At 36.4% G+C, this 16945-nt stretch overlaps 1 protein-coding gene across 3 annotated transcripts in view; it reads left to right on the forward strand.

Annotated features, from left to right (window-relative positions):
• Positions 1-16945, forward strand: part of prdm5 (PR domain containing 5) — an 80143-nt gene that overhangs the window by 48256 nt on the left and 14942 nt on the right. For all 3 annotated transcript variants that reach the window (XM_015344760.2, XM_015344761.2, XM_015344763.2), the window contains one exon: positions 10353-10438. In XM_015344760.2, coding sequence (XP_015200246.1) covers positions 10353-10438 — 86 coding nt within the window. The remainder of the gene's footprint in view (positions 1-10352; positions 10439-16945) is intronic.

A 16945-nucleotide genomic window follows, 5' to 3' on the forward strand; every position in this document is an offset into this window, starting at 1 on the left:
TCTCTCCTCTTCCTTGTTCTTCGTGTTCCCTCTGTATTCTAAATGTGATCTTATAATGTGTGTTTCTGAACTCCTCATTGACAATCATTAACCCACAACTTACACAGGTATACTAATGTAAACTTTACAATGGTTTCTGATCAAGGGACCCCCACAACTTAACAAACATCCTCCCTGCCATGAAGCTAGAAGTGCTTACTTTGCCAAGTGTCACATTATCTAAAATCTAAGAGACACTTCTCAGTCATCTAAAGCTGTAACAGTATTTTAAGTATCCAATGATGTGCCATTTTGCTGAATTACAAATGATGTATACACATTTTTTAAGTTCACAGTTAAATCAAACCTTTAATGGGAAGACGTTAAATGTCAGCAAAAGCAACAAACTGTGTATAATAATTAAAATAAGCTACAGACTATTACTTGATGTAAGAAGTGTGAAAAATGTTTTGTGCTATACCCAGGGTCGACAATGGTTGTGGGTTTAATGAATTTTTCTTCTTTACAAGACAGTGTTGTAATTAATCAAATCCAAGTTGGCTTTATTCAACTCCTCATTTTGGACTTTATAGACAACTAAATCAGATTGTGAGTGAACACTTGTTCCCATGCAGTGTTTGAAGTGACATTAATATTACTACATGATGAGCTAGATATGGGATCCTGCCATCTATTGATATTTTAGTAGCTGTTTGAATACTCTATTTTATTTTAACTATGTACTGTATATATCATTTTGCAGAAGACTTAACATAAGGTTAAAGCAAGAGATGGGCACATGATAATAGACCACAGGTTTTTTTTTGGGGGGGAAACCCAACCAACATGACTTTCACAGATATGGTAACATGAATGATAAACAAAAGGATAATTAACAATTGGTTCATAGCTGAAACATCTATAGACAGCCTGTGATAGCCAGGTTATAGAAGACAGGACAAAGCATGGCTGAATGTATCAATCTGTTCATCATATTAGAAAAAGAAACAATTTTAAAAAGAAACTAGTTTAATTTGTATACAAAAATTAGCAAATTAGAGGAAAGCCATATTGAACAGGTGTGACTTCAGTTTGAACTGAGCAACTAGGAGACTATACTAGAGTGAGAGTATAACATTGTTTAAGGTTGAAACCCTGTTATTTTATCTTATTATCTCTTATCACATATGAGTAGAATTTATCTGCCAATTGGAAGGAATAATTGGCACCATCGTTGTAGAGGGCGCAGTACATCAGGTGAACCATCTTAAGGGTAATTGTGAAACCTAATAGGCCACTATTGAAAAAGGCCCAGAAAAAGCCAGATGTGGAATGATGAATGCTTCATGGAACCAGTTTGAATTTTTCCTACTCACAATTGTACAATTTTAAAGCATTTGGTATTGTGCATTAGGAGTCCAATAGGTTCAATTAACTGTTTTAATGGACTGTTTATGTAGGGCTAGTAAACTAAATTACATTCTTGGAATTATCTTGTGACTTAAAATCTATGTTTCTGCAGGAAAAATAAATGTACTGCACAGTGCTGTCATCAGGAATAATCTTAATATCTCATTTCAATTGGTCTGTGTCTCTGCTTGTCATGTATGAATTATACGAACACTGATTTATATGTACACTGTTTGGAATGAGGACATTGAGTAAATATTTTAAAAAATGATTTAGGATGTGTCAAATAAAAATAAAACCACATTGGGAAATCCTGGCATGCCTATATCTGTTAAAAGAATTCATAATAGGTAAAAATACATTTGTTTCATATTTGGCAAACGGTTTACCTTTAAGATACCCGTAGTAAATGCTTACATTGTACTGTATATGCATTATGTAAATTATTTAAATAAATAGCTGGGTAAAATGTTTTTTTAATATATATATGGAAAAATGAAGACACATTTGTTTCTGCTGTAGTTCTTTTTAATATTAAACAGATTTCATATGAGAATGATCTGAATGAAGTAGTGTGTTTAAAATAAAAATCATACAATGGAGCAGAAATTACATGGAATTTCATCTGTTTTTGGTAGTCTTCTGTGAACTAAAAAAACTTGCAGAGAAGAAAGCAATTTGTAAAACAGTTTGACCTGTCATGAGGCAATCCACAGTAGAAATATCATTCAGGTATTATGTGGCTGCTGTATGGTTTCAGATTTTATGAAAGCCTATATTCAGGCGTAGGCAACATTTATGAGAAAATGAGTAATGTGGAACAATCCACCAATCAAAGGAAAATATGACACGTTTATTCATTGAAGGAAAGTTGCTGTGGGAGAAGTTCAGCTAGGATTTGTGGATGAGTTGTAATTTATTCACTGGACATTGGTATTTTAACATAGTTGTTTCCAGAACATTGTTCAGTCATGTCTGATATTGATTTCCTACTGCTCATTGCTGAGTGTCTTTCTAAAATAGGATCTAATTTTTAATTAGCATTTGTGAACCCCACAGGGCATGGACTTCCAGTTTGTCCCCATGGTAAAAATTCCCAGCTGTGTTTGATTGGGCAGGAATGCTTTGCTGTGCCAGAAGAATCAAACTGAAAATCTTTTGAACTACTGCCCAGAGCCCAAACCACTAAGCTACTCGTATCATGTTTTGTAAGCCATTATTAACAGCTACTTAAAACTTATTTTTGTCCATTCAAGTTTAGTGTGCAGTTGTTATGTTTTCTTCAACCATATGCCACCTGAATCTGGCTAGCACACGTATTAAAACGGATTTCCCTGAGTTGTTAAAAAAAGCTATATAGAAACTTGTTCATTCACTCTCAGCTGGATGAATTTATATGTGTATGAGGGATTAAAAGGAAAACTTTAATGGGTATAAATAAATCACAAAAAGTATAAGTTGCAATGAAAAGGTCGAGCACAAGTTGTTAGATATTGCAAATGCTGATCAAAGGCATTGGATTATCGAGGATAACAGATCAATATCAGATTACTTCACCAGCCTCTATTGGCATCTGCTGAAAGCTGTTAAAGGCAAATTCATCAGAATTCAAGGAGGCTGTAATTAATTTCTGATGGACAGTGGTAATATTTTTCAGGCTAGTTCTGACTACAAACACTTTGTAATATGAACGTTCGGCATTATTTGGACTGCATTCATCCATGTGTTTGGCAGCCTTCAAACAACATACCTTTAAAGTAGGGCTGATCTTGAAAACATAAAAGTGTCAAATGGATCAATTAGCAGATTCAGCACCAGTGGCTTCTGGAGCCTTCGTGGTGATGGCAAGGATTAAGGACAGTAGGGTCAAAGAAGATGGTGTATGGTTTCAACAGATGTTAAGTTAGTTAGGTTTGAGTCGGATCTGTGATAAGTATTTGTACTTATTTTGCACTTGCAATAAGTTAAATTAAAAATAGATTTTATTGCTTTTATGTTATTTGTGATTGTGATGGGTATTTCCATTTTTATTTTATTTTTTCACTTGTCCTTTGCAGAAAATCTGGCTTCATTTGGAACAAAACTAAAAGTATACCTTTATGTGATGATTGGAGTTAATTACTTGACAAATAACAAAACGATATTAACTCTTCACTTCTTTAACTGAAGGACCAGGAAAACTATATCTTCCTACTTGTCTTTCAGTGATTATGTGCCCATTGTTCCTCTGTTGCAGACTCAGGAACGCCAACATTCATTTTCAACTGTTAGTGGTGTTTACATTGAGAGTGTATCCAAGCCACATCATAAACACATGGTGAAATACTGCACCATCCACAGTGTAATAACGTATTATCCAGTGCTCTTAAAATGGTTAACCTGATACCTCACTTGTTACTTAAAAGCTAGGTTTGGTGAAATTAGTACTGTATCTGGATATCTGCATCACCTGTTAGTCAGCAAATGTAATAGAAAACATGCTTTATTAAATTGACTTGTACAATAGTATTCATTATATCCATTTTTGCTTTGCATGAGTGTTACAAAGTGCACAGAGGACATCATTCAGAAGTTTTAGCTAGTGAAAACTGAATGAATTCCAGAATAAAACCCTTCATCTTCTTCAAGTCGGAGCCTCCATTCCGGCATCAGGCTGTTTTTGCAAGTTTGAGTGGTCCTGGTTACACAGTCTATGCTTATGGAAATAATCTTCAGTAGTTGTTCTGTAGCAGCTGTCATTCTACCACTGACATAGCTTTTTTGTATTCTGTGCATTTTGTGTTGTTTCAAAACAAAAAAAAAACATTAATAATTAGACTCAAATACCACTCATATATTATATTATAATATGAAACAATATATTTACAATTGTTGTAACAGTTCTTTCAAATATAAAAAATAAAAATGTAGTTATAATTATAAAATGAATTTGGCAATGAAGAAGAAATATTTTACTGAAGAAGTCTGCACTCTGAAAGCTTCTTGTGTTTTTGATGTAGTATGATGTATTTTGTAAACTGCTGTAACAATTGTAGTAATAAACAAAAATAATTTCTTTACATATCAGTTAGAAATTGCCATTCTCCTGGGAAACTGACAATATGTTAGATTGTAAACCAGATACTAGTTTAGAGCAAAATGTTTAGGAATACTATCAGAATGATTTAGTATCTTAGAGATGTTTTTACATAAGGTCAGAATATATATCTCCATCTGTGCACCACACACTATTTTAAGTATCTTTAGAGATGAGATAATGTTGTGTTATTCAGGATTTTTTTCCCTTGCAGATGGGATTTTTTATTTCAGTATGTTGTCACTTGATGATTCATGTGGGAACTGTGGGAACTACTAGGTTTTGTGTGAAGGTCCGCACTTACAAGTGTAATAATTAAAAATTGCTTACACTTATATAATGCTTTTCTAGACACTCCACTCAAAGCGCTTTACAGGTAATGGGGACTCCTCTCCACCACCACCAACGTGCAGCATCCACCTGAATGCTGCGACGGCAGCCATAGTGCGCCAGAACACTCATCACACATCAGCTCTCAGTGAAGAGGAGAACAGAGTAATTATGCCAATTCATAGATGGAGATTATATGGAGGCCATGATTGGTAAAGGCCAATGGAAAATTTGGCCAGGACTCTGGGGTAACACCCTTACTCTTTTTGAGAAATACCCTATTTTTCTTAATGACCACAGAGAGTCAGGACCTCGGTTTTATGTCTCTAATAGTAAATACAGAGAACAGCTGATCTAGAGTGATTAAAATATATATTTATCACTGAAGGAATGCTTCTAAATGTGACATTTAGAGAGCATAATCATTTAATTAAGTTAATGTGACCATTTTGAGTGAGAAGGTACAGAATTTATCAATTTGTAATATCTAGTTTAAAATGCATAAGAATGTTATGGACAATTTTATTTAAAAAGATGTATTTATTAGCATGACATAGATGCCTTATTAGGTGAATTTTGTTGCAAATTTTAAAAGGTAGGGTAGGTAGGGTTCCGTGTCATCAAAAGATTTTTCTGCATCCAGTGAATTTGAACTTAGGGGAGATGTCCAGTTGAAGGTGTGTGTTATTATATATTGAAACTGTGCTTTAAAAAAATTAGTCAGACCATATTACCACTAACACCCGTCCATCCATTTTCTAATCTGCTTTATCCAAGACAGGATCACAGGAGGAGCAGGAGCCCAACCTGGCAGAGAAACAGGTGTAATGAAGAATACACCCTAGACAGGACACCAGTCCATCACAGGGACACACACACACATGCAAATTCACACATTAACACCAGAGCAAATTTTCCCAGAAGCCAATTAACCTACAGTTAAAGCATATCTTTGGACTGTAGGGAAGAAGCACCTGAAGGAATCCTGGGGCACGTGAAGGAAACCCACACAAACACAGAGAGAACATACAATCCGTGACGATAGTGCACTACATATTGAACCCAAGGCCCCTGCTTCATGGCAGCAATGCTAACCATGGCATAGCCATGCCGCCCAATACATTTAACAATCAACACAAATTGAAAACAACTATTAAACAGCCTTAGACTGTTAACTCTGGTATATTATCTAAAATAGAGTTTTAGCACAAACATATGCAATGTAATGTACAAAACATTGTCAGTGAAGGCTTAGGTGGATTCTCAGTCATCAGGCATTTCAACAGTGTGGTATTCAATTACTTTTATTGAGGGAGAATGGATAGGTTATTTTTAAAGAAAGACAAAACACTGAAAAACACTATACAGGATAAAGAGAGAGTCTCTCTGTAAATGTCTCATAATTATATTTTTAACATCAATACAGAGAGCATTGTAGTTCACTGTAGTATTGATTAGACAGACAGCAATCTAGTTCATTGGTCATACTGATAAAGCTCTTTGAATTTGAAAACAGTAACAGTCTGCAGGTCCCATTGGATATGTTCAGTATATGTAGACTAAGAAATTAATCTTTAAAATTGGCATCACCATTTAAAAATAAATAAAGTATATGTGGTTAAGCCCAAATCGACACAACAGATTTTCTTGAGAAGGTAAACGTTAAATGATTTTGTGTTTGCAAAATGTCTCTGCATCTTCAGGGAAATTGAACAGCATCTGTCTACCTCCAAAGAAAACACAACACCAGGCATTTTAAAGTAGTAGCCCAAACATTTTCCCATATTTATAAAGTCTCCATTTGTCAGACTTAAACACAGGGTATATGAAAATTTTATGACCCACAAACATAAATGCTCACTGTTTCCTGAGCACGCACAGAATTAGCTTCATAGTGTGGTAGTGGTGTAGGCTGAAGTGACACATCTCTTTCTGACATCACTACATGTCATGTCACAAGTCTACATGTGACCTGTTTTCCTAAGATGGAGAAGACCATTCCTAGCCAATGCCCTGGCAGCACTTTGGTCCTCTTTGCCGTGAAATAAGTCCATCTTGAAAATCCAAATGTCTCCCTTTGAATAAAGAAAAATCTGCATTTCTATAACATCATGCCTGAACCAATTTGTTTAAAAGAGAGCACATAATAGATATTGGATTGTTTTGTTAGTGAATAAAAATGGCATAAAGTTTTGGATTGTTTTCATGAAAAGTTGGTATAGCAAAGATACCTGATGGTTACAAACGTAAAAAGAAAATACAGAATGTTCTACACATTGAATCCATTTGGTAAAAACTTTTTCTTTATTTGTTTAGCTTTACGATGGCAAGAAGACATTTGGGCTTAGCACCATGAAGTACATCATGACACTACTTGCCATTTTGTCTCCTATGTTCCAGTCATTGTTTTTGTAGGATACTGGAGTGGGGGGTTGTGCTGCCAGTCTTAAGACAGATACAGTCTATCCTAAATTAAAACCAGACTCATTTTACCTCTGCCATGTACAACTATGAGTATTCTCCTAAAATGTACTGACATTAGAGTAAAGTTTTGCATCTATTTAGGCTGTGGTCTGCACTGCAAAAAAACCTAGTGTGGTGAAAGTAGAAAAAACACCCTGTGTATTATGATGAATAACATACGTGGAATGTGCATTCTTTTATGTATGCAATTTGGTAAAGAAATAACTTAGGAAACCAGGAAAGTCATCTTATAATTGTACTAAGAGAATATAGTAGAATTATAATTGTAGCAAACAAGTTATCCAGCATACCACAGTCAAGGTAAAAAAGACAGTAAATGAAGACAGTAAAAAAATCTGTATAAATAAACTGAGCTGCAGTCATGGAGGCATGTTTTCATGCTGCAATTTGCACCTTATTAATATCAAGATTTATTAAATTCATTTGTGAGCTCATTGGACTCTTGTTTAAATCTTTTCATGGAGCTAATTTATTTACCAATCTGCTGTTGTGTTCCCGAAGGGATTTTTTTCCTGCTAAGTATCCTTGTTAAATTACCTCTGGTATGAGGAAAATTATAGAATACATTAATGCAATTCTTTTTTTCTCATATTTCCTACTAGTCTTGAGTTCATTTACAAGTGGAGTTGTACTGCTTTCTCAATGTCCCCATTTTACAAGTCCCCTTTAAGTATTCAAGAAGCAGAAAATAGTTTGTGTCAGATCTTCTGCTTAGTCATTTAATTTGTTTATAGTGTTTCAAAACAGATGATATGTATGGCAAGTGCATTTCTGTCAGTGGTTGCTCCAGGGAGAGATCATTTTCAAACATTGATTATTGGGTTTAAAATACCATGAAGATCAAGATTATAGGGTAATCAAGTGTGTATAAAAATAATTGTTTTAAACAGAAATAATTTTGAAAAAAATTAAATATCCACAAAATGCAGAAGAGAAAAGACTTACAGGAACCTTTTATATTACAGTGTTCTTAAATTGCAGTAGATAAAGTTTTTCCTGGTCTGGATCACTTAGCAACACATATTCTAGTAACATTTGGAGCCTGTTTGTAATTTAGTAGTTTTGTATCACTATTTTATTCAAATTGAAATAATTAGGTAAAAAATATTAGCATTTTCAATGTAATGATGTGTTTAAATCATTAAATCATTTGGTAGGATTTTTGAATTGCTTCATCTTTAGGTACATGATGTTTTCCATTGCTGAAGTCAGATGTGTAAATAAACATTACAGTTTAAATTCTTTAACTAATGTATATGCAAAGCAAAAACTAAATATAGTTAGGTTTTGAGCTTTCTTTAGGTGCTTTTTGAAATCAAATAAGGATATGTTGCATTTACCTTATACCCAAAACTATGTACATTCCCATGAATCTTTCTTCAAATAACACAACACATACAGTACAGTAGGTACTTTTTCAGAATATATAGACATTTTCTTCAGTTGTGTTTTTGGTGAATCTTACCTGTAGACTTGAGGAGTTGACTGAATAATTATTCATTTAGAATCAGCAAAAATAAAATAAGAAGTCTACATTTATAGTTTTAAAGGATTCTGTGACAACTTGTCATTTCCCCCTACTGTTGATCTGGTAGATACAATCTTCCAAACTGCATGTTTTTCTTTTGATGTCTTGCATTGTACTTCAAACGATTCAAGACGTGACAGCAGTAGCTTAAATGCAATCAACCTCTCCAGGCACAGGCCTCAAGGAAGTGCTTCTAGAATTTCGTTGCAAAGCAACTTACAATTTGGGAAAAAAAATCAATGCTTAATCTGCAGTAACCTTCCTTCCTGGAATTCAACAAGACAGGAGAAGTAATACAAAGTACATACTGTACAAGGTAAAATCAGAAGCACTTGCATCAGACACTTGGAGTTTTTTAATTGTATAACGATCTACAATAGGAAAATGTTGCTAGAAAATTTAATAATTGTAAGACTTTTTTTAATGTTCTTTGCAATAAACGTAAACAAAATAGATCTTAAAAATAGTTTGTTAGTAATATAATAAGTGTGAAGGGGTGGTCACTACCTAAATTAAATTAAGAAATGCCATTACTTTCATCTTATATTTTGTTGTTATCATATAATACATAAATGTATTGAAGCAGATTAACCTCAGAATGCAATATTTTTCCAAGTCTATGTAAAAACATGTTGAAACTGTGGACTAAGTAATGAACTATATATATTTAATTATATATATATACTGTATATGTTGGGAACATACTGATAAAATGTTTAAGATTCAATAAGTAATCGAAATATGGTCGAAAAAGTAAATTTCCGTTAAAGTACATGACGTATTTTATAAATATTATAAATAGTGTATAACATTACATCTTACTAATGTTGACCATCAAATCCCAGAACCGTGTACTGTATATGTTTACAGTTGTTAAGGATGGTACCAGTTTTACCACCTATGTGTCCACTGTATGATTATCTCAGATCTTTATGGAGAACCTAACACCTGTCCGTTCCCAGTAATATAAAGATATTTATAAATATAAATGTATAGATTTCTGATACAATTAAAACATTTTCATGCAATTTCTTTTCGGTAGTTTCAGAAAATTAATCCTGTTTGCAAATCAATCTTTTAATATAATCAATGGGAAAAAATATATTTTTTAATAAGTGTATGCTATCTTTGAACATCGTCTCAGCTGTCAGGCAAAGTCCATCATAGTCTAAGTCTGAGATAAAGTTGGCTGTCAGATAAAGATTCATCATAGCAAATTCAAGGAACATTTCAGTCATTTGTAGCCAGTCTTGTTTATTTACAGCTCAGCTTTGTATGGAACCATATCTTAGCAGGTAAGACTTCAAACAGTGGAAATGTAGAACTTTGATCCAGCTCTGCATGTGACCAAAGCATAAACTTTTTCTTCATGCTTGTAATTTCTGAAAGCTGTGATCTCGCTGTTTGAACTAAAGATTAACACTAGACCAGAATTTTTCTAGCCTTTTAAGGCAGCCTCTGTGAGATACCTTGATATGCCAAGACAGCAGGTTTTTTTTTTCTGTGAGCTCTTTTGCCGTCCTCTGATGCTTATCTTGTGTGCAGGTGAGCGCCCCTACCAGTGCCCCTACTGTGACAAAGCTTTCAGCAAGAATGACGGCTTAAAGATGCACATTCGGACACACACAAGGGTAAGCATCACCTTCTTTCATTTATACCAGTTCTTTTCCAGCAAGCTGTATTAAATGATTCTGATGTGTTCAATGTGATTTATTTTATGTTAACAATGTTAAACACTAGGTTTTACTTTACTCCACATTTGTAAAGACATGGCTGTATTGCCACACAAAATGTATATTTCTTGTCACAGCATGCTAGGTATGTTTACCTTAAATGCTATCTATATTATGTATAATATCCTGACAACAGATTACGTTTGTTGGTCTTGAATTTAGAGTTACCTTGTTTGGCTTTAGAAAACAGCTCAGGAATTTCCATGCCTGGAGCTCTGTTGTGTTCCAAGTACTATATGGGATGACTTGTATTCCATACCGTAACATACCCTCATTGAAATTTCTCATTTCAAAACAGTGGTATTTGAAAAGCAGGTTAGTTACAGAAATATTTATAGAAATACAAAAAAATCTAGAATGTTGTTCTTTCCAGCGAATAAAATACAGAACATGCTTGGTGATAAAAAAAAATCCAGTGTCAGAGTCAGAGGAAGCCATGATTTCATCAATCATATTGTAATCTTCATTAGTGTAAAGGCAGAGGGTGGCAGTATACATTATAATGATGTACTATTTTTAGTTTTTCTGGTGAAGAATTCCTTTCATTCCCTTCACTATTCTGAGAACATTGTGCCTTATCAGAGAGGTGAATAAAGAGTGAGAGTGATAACTGAAGCTCCTACTGTCTCCACTGAGAGATGGTCTTACTTTAGAAGAAAATAGACAGGTAACCCTAAAATAAACAGTGGGGAAATGAAACATAAAACATCCCTGATTTTCAGCATTGCAAGCATAAGTGTCACTCTGGGTCTCTTTCACGGTCCCTGGGCCCAGATCATTAGCTGCCTTTAGCTTACATTCTTTCATTAGCTGTCTGCTTGCTGGTGAGTCTTTCATTCTGCTGGTTCACTATTCATATCCCATTGCTCTTAACACCTTCAGTTTTCCACCAATGTGTGCCTCTTAATATCCCATATCTATCAATGAGTTGGTTACTCAGCTTTGGCTGCCGCCATGGCAAACAGAAAATAGAGGGAAAAATAATTTTTTTTTCTAACAAAAGCCCCCTTTACTCTGCTCAATTTTTCCACTTTTTTATGTTTATATTTAGAAAAGACAAAAGTTACTGGGTAAATAGATTAAACAGAACATACATTTTATTTGTTGTTAGCCCACACTAATAATACATCCACAAGAATGCTATACTGTGATTACCTCCATCTTCTAAGATGTATCTACCATGTAATGTATATATTGCATTTGCACAGCCTTTTGGATAATATTTTGGAAGTAACAGCTTGCTTGAAGTACAGTATGTTACTTTTAATCCAATGTGTAATGTTGTACATTATCTAGATACATAGTGCAAATCAGTGCAAATGGTATAATTGAACAGTCATATTTTATGTTACAGCATTTGTTATGTAATTTTGCCATTTTCCACTTCTAAGTTTAGAAAAGAGATTGGAGGAAAATAAAAGGTATTCCTCCTGCTCATTTTGCATGTAATGTCATGTAATGAGGAAGACATGAAGTAAACATATACTGTAGCTAGGATTAGAATGACAATTTTTCTTTTCCTTTCAAATCATACTTGTCACACCTATAATTTAGACATAATGTACCGACACGAAAACCAAGAATATTAATTTAAACTTTATTTATGGGTACACTGGAAGCCACGAAATTGAATGCCTTTTCCTGAGTTTTTTTAATGTACAGACAATATACAATACAAAAACCTTTGCTGAAAATACCTAAATCATACCATACCTAAATCATAATCATATAAAAATACTTATATTAATCTGTAACTGAAGCAAACTGATTCTTGTCTGCACAGTAACTAAGGGAATAAATGATTTCATTAAACTAAAGGAAGCACTAGCAATTTTTGTAGTAGTCTTGTAAGAGAACCAATGAAAGTATTTATATGGTCTATAGGAAATAATTTGAAAGCAAACTGCTTAGTTTGTATAATTTAAAATAATTGAAATTAAAAAACCTACAACACCCTGGTTGCATACGTATACACACCCCCACCCCAACTAATACTTTGTGGAAGGACCTTTTGCATTTATTACAGAAGTAAGTCTTTGTGAATAAGTCTCTATCAACTCTGCACACCTGGACTTTGCAATTATATTCCACTCTTCCTTGCAAAAAATTTCAAGCTCCTTCAATTGCCAGGGGATCTCCTGTGCAGAGCCCTCTTTATGTTATTTCACAGGTTTTCTATGGGATTGAGGTCTGGGCTCTGACTGGACCATTCCAAGATCTTGATCTTCCTTTTCTGAAGCCATTTCTTGGTTGACTTGGATGTGTGCTTTGGGTCGTTATCAAATTCCTGATATTTTCTGACAGAGGCCAGCAGGTTTTATGCCAAAATATCTTGATATTTGGAGATAGTCATTATCCCATCTATCTGGAATAGAGCCCCTGTCCCAGCTGAAGAAAAGCAGCCCCAAAGCATGATCCTTCCACCACCATGCTTCACAGAAGGTATGGTGTTCTTTGGATGATGAGCTGTGTTGTCTTTACACCAAACATATCTTTTAGAATTAAGGCCAAAAAGTTCACCCTTTATCTCATCAGACCATAAGACATTTTCCCATATGTTTTAGGGTGATTGAATGTATTTTTTTTGCAACATTTAGATGGGTTTGGATGTTATTTTTTGTGAGAAATGGCTTCCACCTTGCCACCCTACTCCATAGCCCAGACGTGTGCAGAACACGGGAGATTGTTGTCACATGCAAGGAGTGACCAATACCTGCCAGAAATTCCTGCAGCTCCTTTAATGTTGCTGTAGGCCTTTAGGTAGTCTCCCTGATAAGTTTTCTCCTTGTCCTGTCATCAACTTTGGAGGGTTGTCCTGATCTTGTCAATGTGTCATGTGGTGCCACATGTTCTACACTTACTGATGATAGTCTTCATGGTGCTCCATGGTACATCCAATGCCATTGATATTCTTTTATACCCCTCTCCTCATCAGTACCTTTCAACAATAAGAACCCATAGATATTTTGCCAGCTTCTTGCGGACCATGGCTATCCCAGTAGGATGCAACCATGAAAGTTTCAAGTTTCAAGGAAATCCTACAGGAATAGCTGATTTTATTTGGGGTAAATCAGACTCACTTTCATTGATGGCAGGTGTATGCTACTTACCTTTGGACATGATTTGATTGGTTAACTCTGAACACAGCTATAGCCCCCATTATAAAAGGGTGTGAACACTTATGCAACCAGGGTGTTGTAGGTTTTTTAATCTATTTGTTTTTCTCTTGAATTTTGTTGGTTGCAAGGTCACATTAAAGATGGAAAAATGTCTGACATGATATAGCTTGATTTCTGGCTTTACATCACAAAAATCTGCAATTTCAGTAAGGTTCAGTAAGGTTTTGTAGACTTTTTATATCCATTGTATGTATAACCAATACAGCACTTATACCTTTAAATGATGAATGTTATTGATGGCATATGGTGTCTGTCTGGTTAAGGAGACTCTGGACGCTTAGTTGAAACCTAAATATTGGAGTACCAGCATCCAACTCTCACATTGATGTATGTAGGTTCCAATCACACAGACAAACCAACAGGTAGAAGCTGAATTTGAACTTAATCCCATATAACATCATACAGTGTATTAAACTGAAGGAATGAACCCCATTGAATCAAAATAGGAGAAAAGCAGTTAATTAAAATGTTCAGGTGGGTAGCTGCGTCGGCATGCGTAGGCTGCAAAGGAACAAGTAATAGGTTTATTCCATGCTGAAAAAAAGAAGAAAGAGAACACAACGTTTCGGCCGTGGAGCCTTCTTCAGGTGTGAGAGAGACAGGGCAGTAGGCAAAGGTAAAGTAGCGGGAGAACAAAGGTTGGGAGGGAGGAGGAGTGAGAGGCGGGAGCAGGGGACAGAAAGAGAGGCCAGTCAAGAGGTGTGAAGTCAGAATGGGTGCAGAGAGGTGTGAAATGAAACTTCCAATGAATGGAGAAAATTTAAAAGAACAGTAATCTGTCGTTAAGGGAAGGGAGAATGAGTGATCCTAACTGCAGAATAATTTTAGTTTCGGTGGTCTTTCTGATGTATGAGTTCGGAAAACCGTCTTTGAGAACACAGACGGAGAGATTAGTGTGGTCGTGGCCTTCAGAGGTGAAATGAGAAACAATGGGCTTGGAGAGATCTTTAATCTTCACAGCCCTGACGTGTTCTCTGAAGCGGTCTCCGAGTCTCCTTCCTGTTTCTCCAATGTAGATGGCTGGGCATTTACTGCAAGAGATACAGTAAATAAGGTTGCTGGAGGTACAAGATGCTGTCTGGGTGATCCGGAATTGTCCTGAGGGGCCTTGAATGAGTGTGGTGGTGGCTGTGTACTTGCAGGTGATACAGCGAGCTCTGTTGCAAGGGAAAGTGCCTGGTGTGGATGGTTGTTGAGGGTGGTCAAGGGAGCTGTGAACAAGGAGGTTACGCAGATTAGGTGGTCGGCGATATGCGATGATAGGGCGATCAGAAAAGAGGGCCCCAATGGAGGGATCATCCTGTAGGATGGAAAAGTTCTGGTTAATGGTCCTGGGGATAGGAAGTGTGTTAGGGTGGTAAGGAAGCACCAAGGGAATGCGGTTGTTACGGCGGGAGTTCCTGATCGGGTTGATGGTCCGGGGGGTGTTTTTGGCTCGGGCAAGGGCCCTGTCAATCACACTGCTGGGATATCCTCTGTTGATAAAAAATGAGTACATTTCGAGGGCTTGGTTCTCGAAGTCGATGTCGTCGCTGCATAGTCGTCGTAACCTAAGGAACTGTGAAAAAGGAAGAGAGTTTTTAGTGTGGTTGGGGTGAAATGAGCTGTACAGGAGGTAGCTGTGTGAATCCGTGGGTTTGTAATAAACTGAAGTGGACAGTCGGGGGTAGTTGATAGACAAGTGGATGTCTAGAAACGGAAGAGTGGTGGAAGATATGTTAACCGTATATTTGAGGGACGGGTGGAAGTTGGTGAAATGGTGCAGGAAGAACTCAAGCTGATCGTTGGAGCATGTGGCGGCACCGACACAGTCATCAATATATCGTTTGTAGAGGTCAGGGACATAGCCAGTGTAGGAGGCGAAGAAGCGTTCTTCTACCCAGCCGACAAAAATGTTGGCATAGCTGGGTCCCATTCTGGTGCCCATGGCAACTCCACTGACCTGTTGGTAAAAAAGATTATTGAAAGAGAATGCGTTCAGTGTGAGGACCAATTCTGCAAGGCGTACCAGGGTGTGGGTGGGTGAATCAAGCACTGTGCGTTTGTCCAGTGTGTGCTTGAGTGCTGTAAGGCCGTCATTATGGGGAATGACGGTGTACAGAGATGTGATGTCCATGGTAAAAATGTGGCATTCGGTACCCTGAAATTGGAAATCATTGAAAAGTTGGAGCGCGTGGTTGGTGTCTTTGATGTATGAGGGAAGATCTTCAACCAGCGGTCTCATGAGGCTGTCGAGAAAGGCTGAGATGTAAGTAGTTGGACAGTTACATGCTGATACAATGGGGTCTCACGTTTAATTGTTTTTCCTCATAGTTTTCACTTTTGTCCTGTGCTCTTTCATTGCTGATTCTGAAGAAGGGTAATGGATTGACTTTGTCAATGTCTTTGAGGGAATATGTGTTTTTTATATCAATTGACTGTTAATTAACTACACGTATTGATCACTGGCATGTCTTCCTGACCTGGTGTGTTATTGAAGACTGTCGACAGAACATCTTCTACTTGTTTAGTAAATTATGTGGATATGGTACATACCCACTCTCCATTATATAATTAAAAAATGTTTTTTAGGCAAACAAAATTGAATCACTTCTAAAATTCACAAAGGCATAGTATTGAATAGACATATGGCAAATGTAAATTCACAATACAGATTTACAGTTGTCATCATCAGGGTTGATAAACAAGGATCTACTGTGAAGGTCACAGGCCTGTCATCTTTACAAACAATATAAGCTGTTTTACAGGAGTCTACCCCATTCCTCATGTAGACCCAGTATAAGCACGCACCTGTTCACTGGTCTCTGAGCCCTCGACGCATGTGTCATGTCAGCTCAGGTAAAAGGAATAGACAGTTCATGACATACATGACATAACTGTAACATTCACAGTTAACACATCTCACAAGAAAGCTGTTGTTATAGGACCAGCATGAGGATGGGTGCTATTCTGCAGGACTTTTGTTACATCAGGAGCCTGTGGAAGAGCAAGAAGTGAGGTTCTAAGACTTAATCAATGTAGCGCCCTGCAGACAGGTTGCCATCAATCATTATAGACATTTGGTCTGTTGCACTCATGAATTAGTGTACCATTCTACAGTGGTGTGCAGTGCACTCTGACTGAACCCCTTCTGATACAGGCTTGAACCCCTTCCCCCCCCCCCATCCTCCTCCAACAAGCTGTCAACTCACCGTTCATGCACAACAAGTGCGCACATGTGCCCGCA

This window comes from Lepisosteus oculatus, chromosome 1 (assembly GCF_040954835.1).
Source record: "Lepisosteus oculatus isolate fLepOcu1 chromosome 1, fLepOcu1.hap2, whole genome shotgun sequence".
Classification (NCBI taxonomy): domain Eukaryota; kingdom Metazoa; phylum Chordata; class Actinopteri; order Semionotiformes; family Lepisosteidae; genus Lepisosteus; species Lepisosteus oculatus.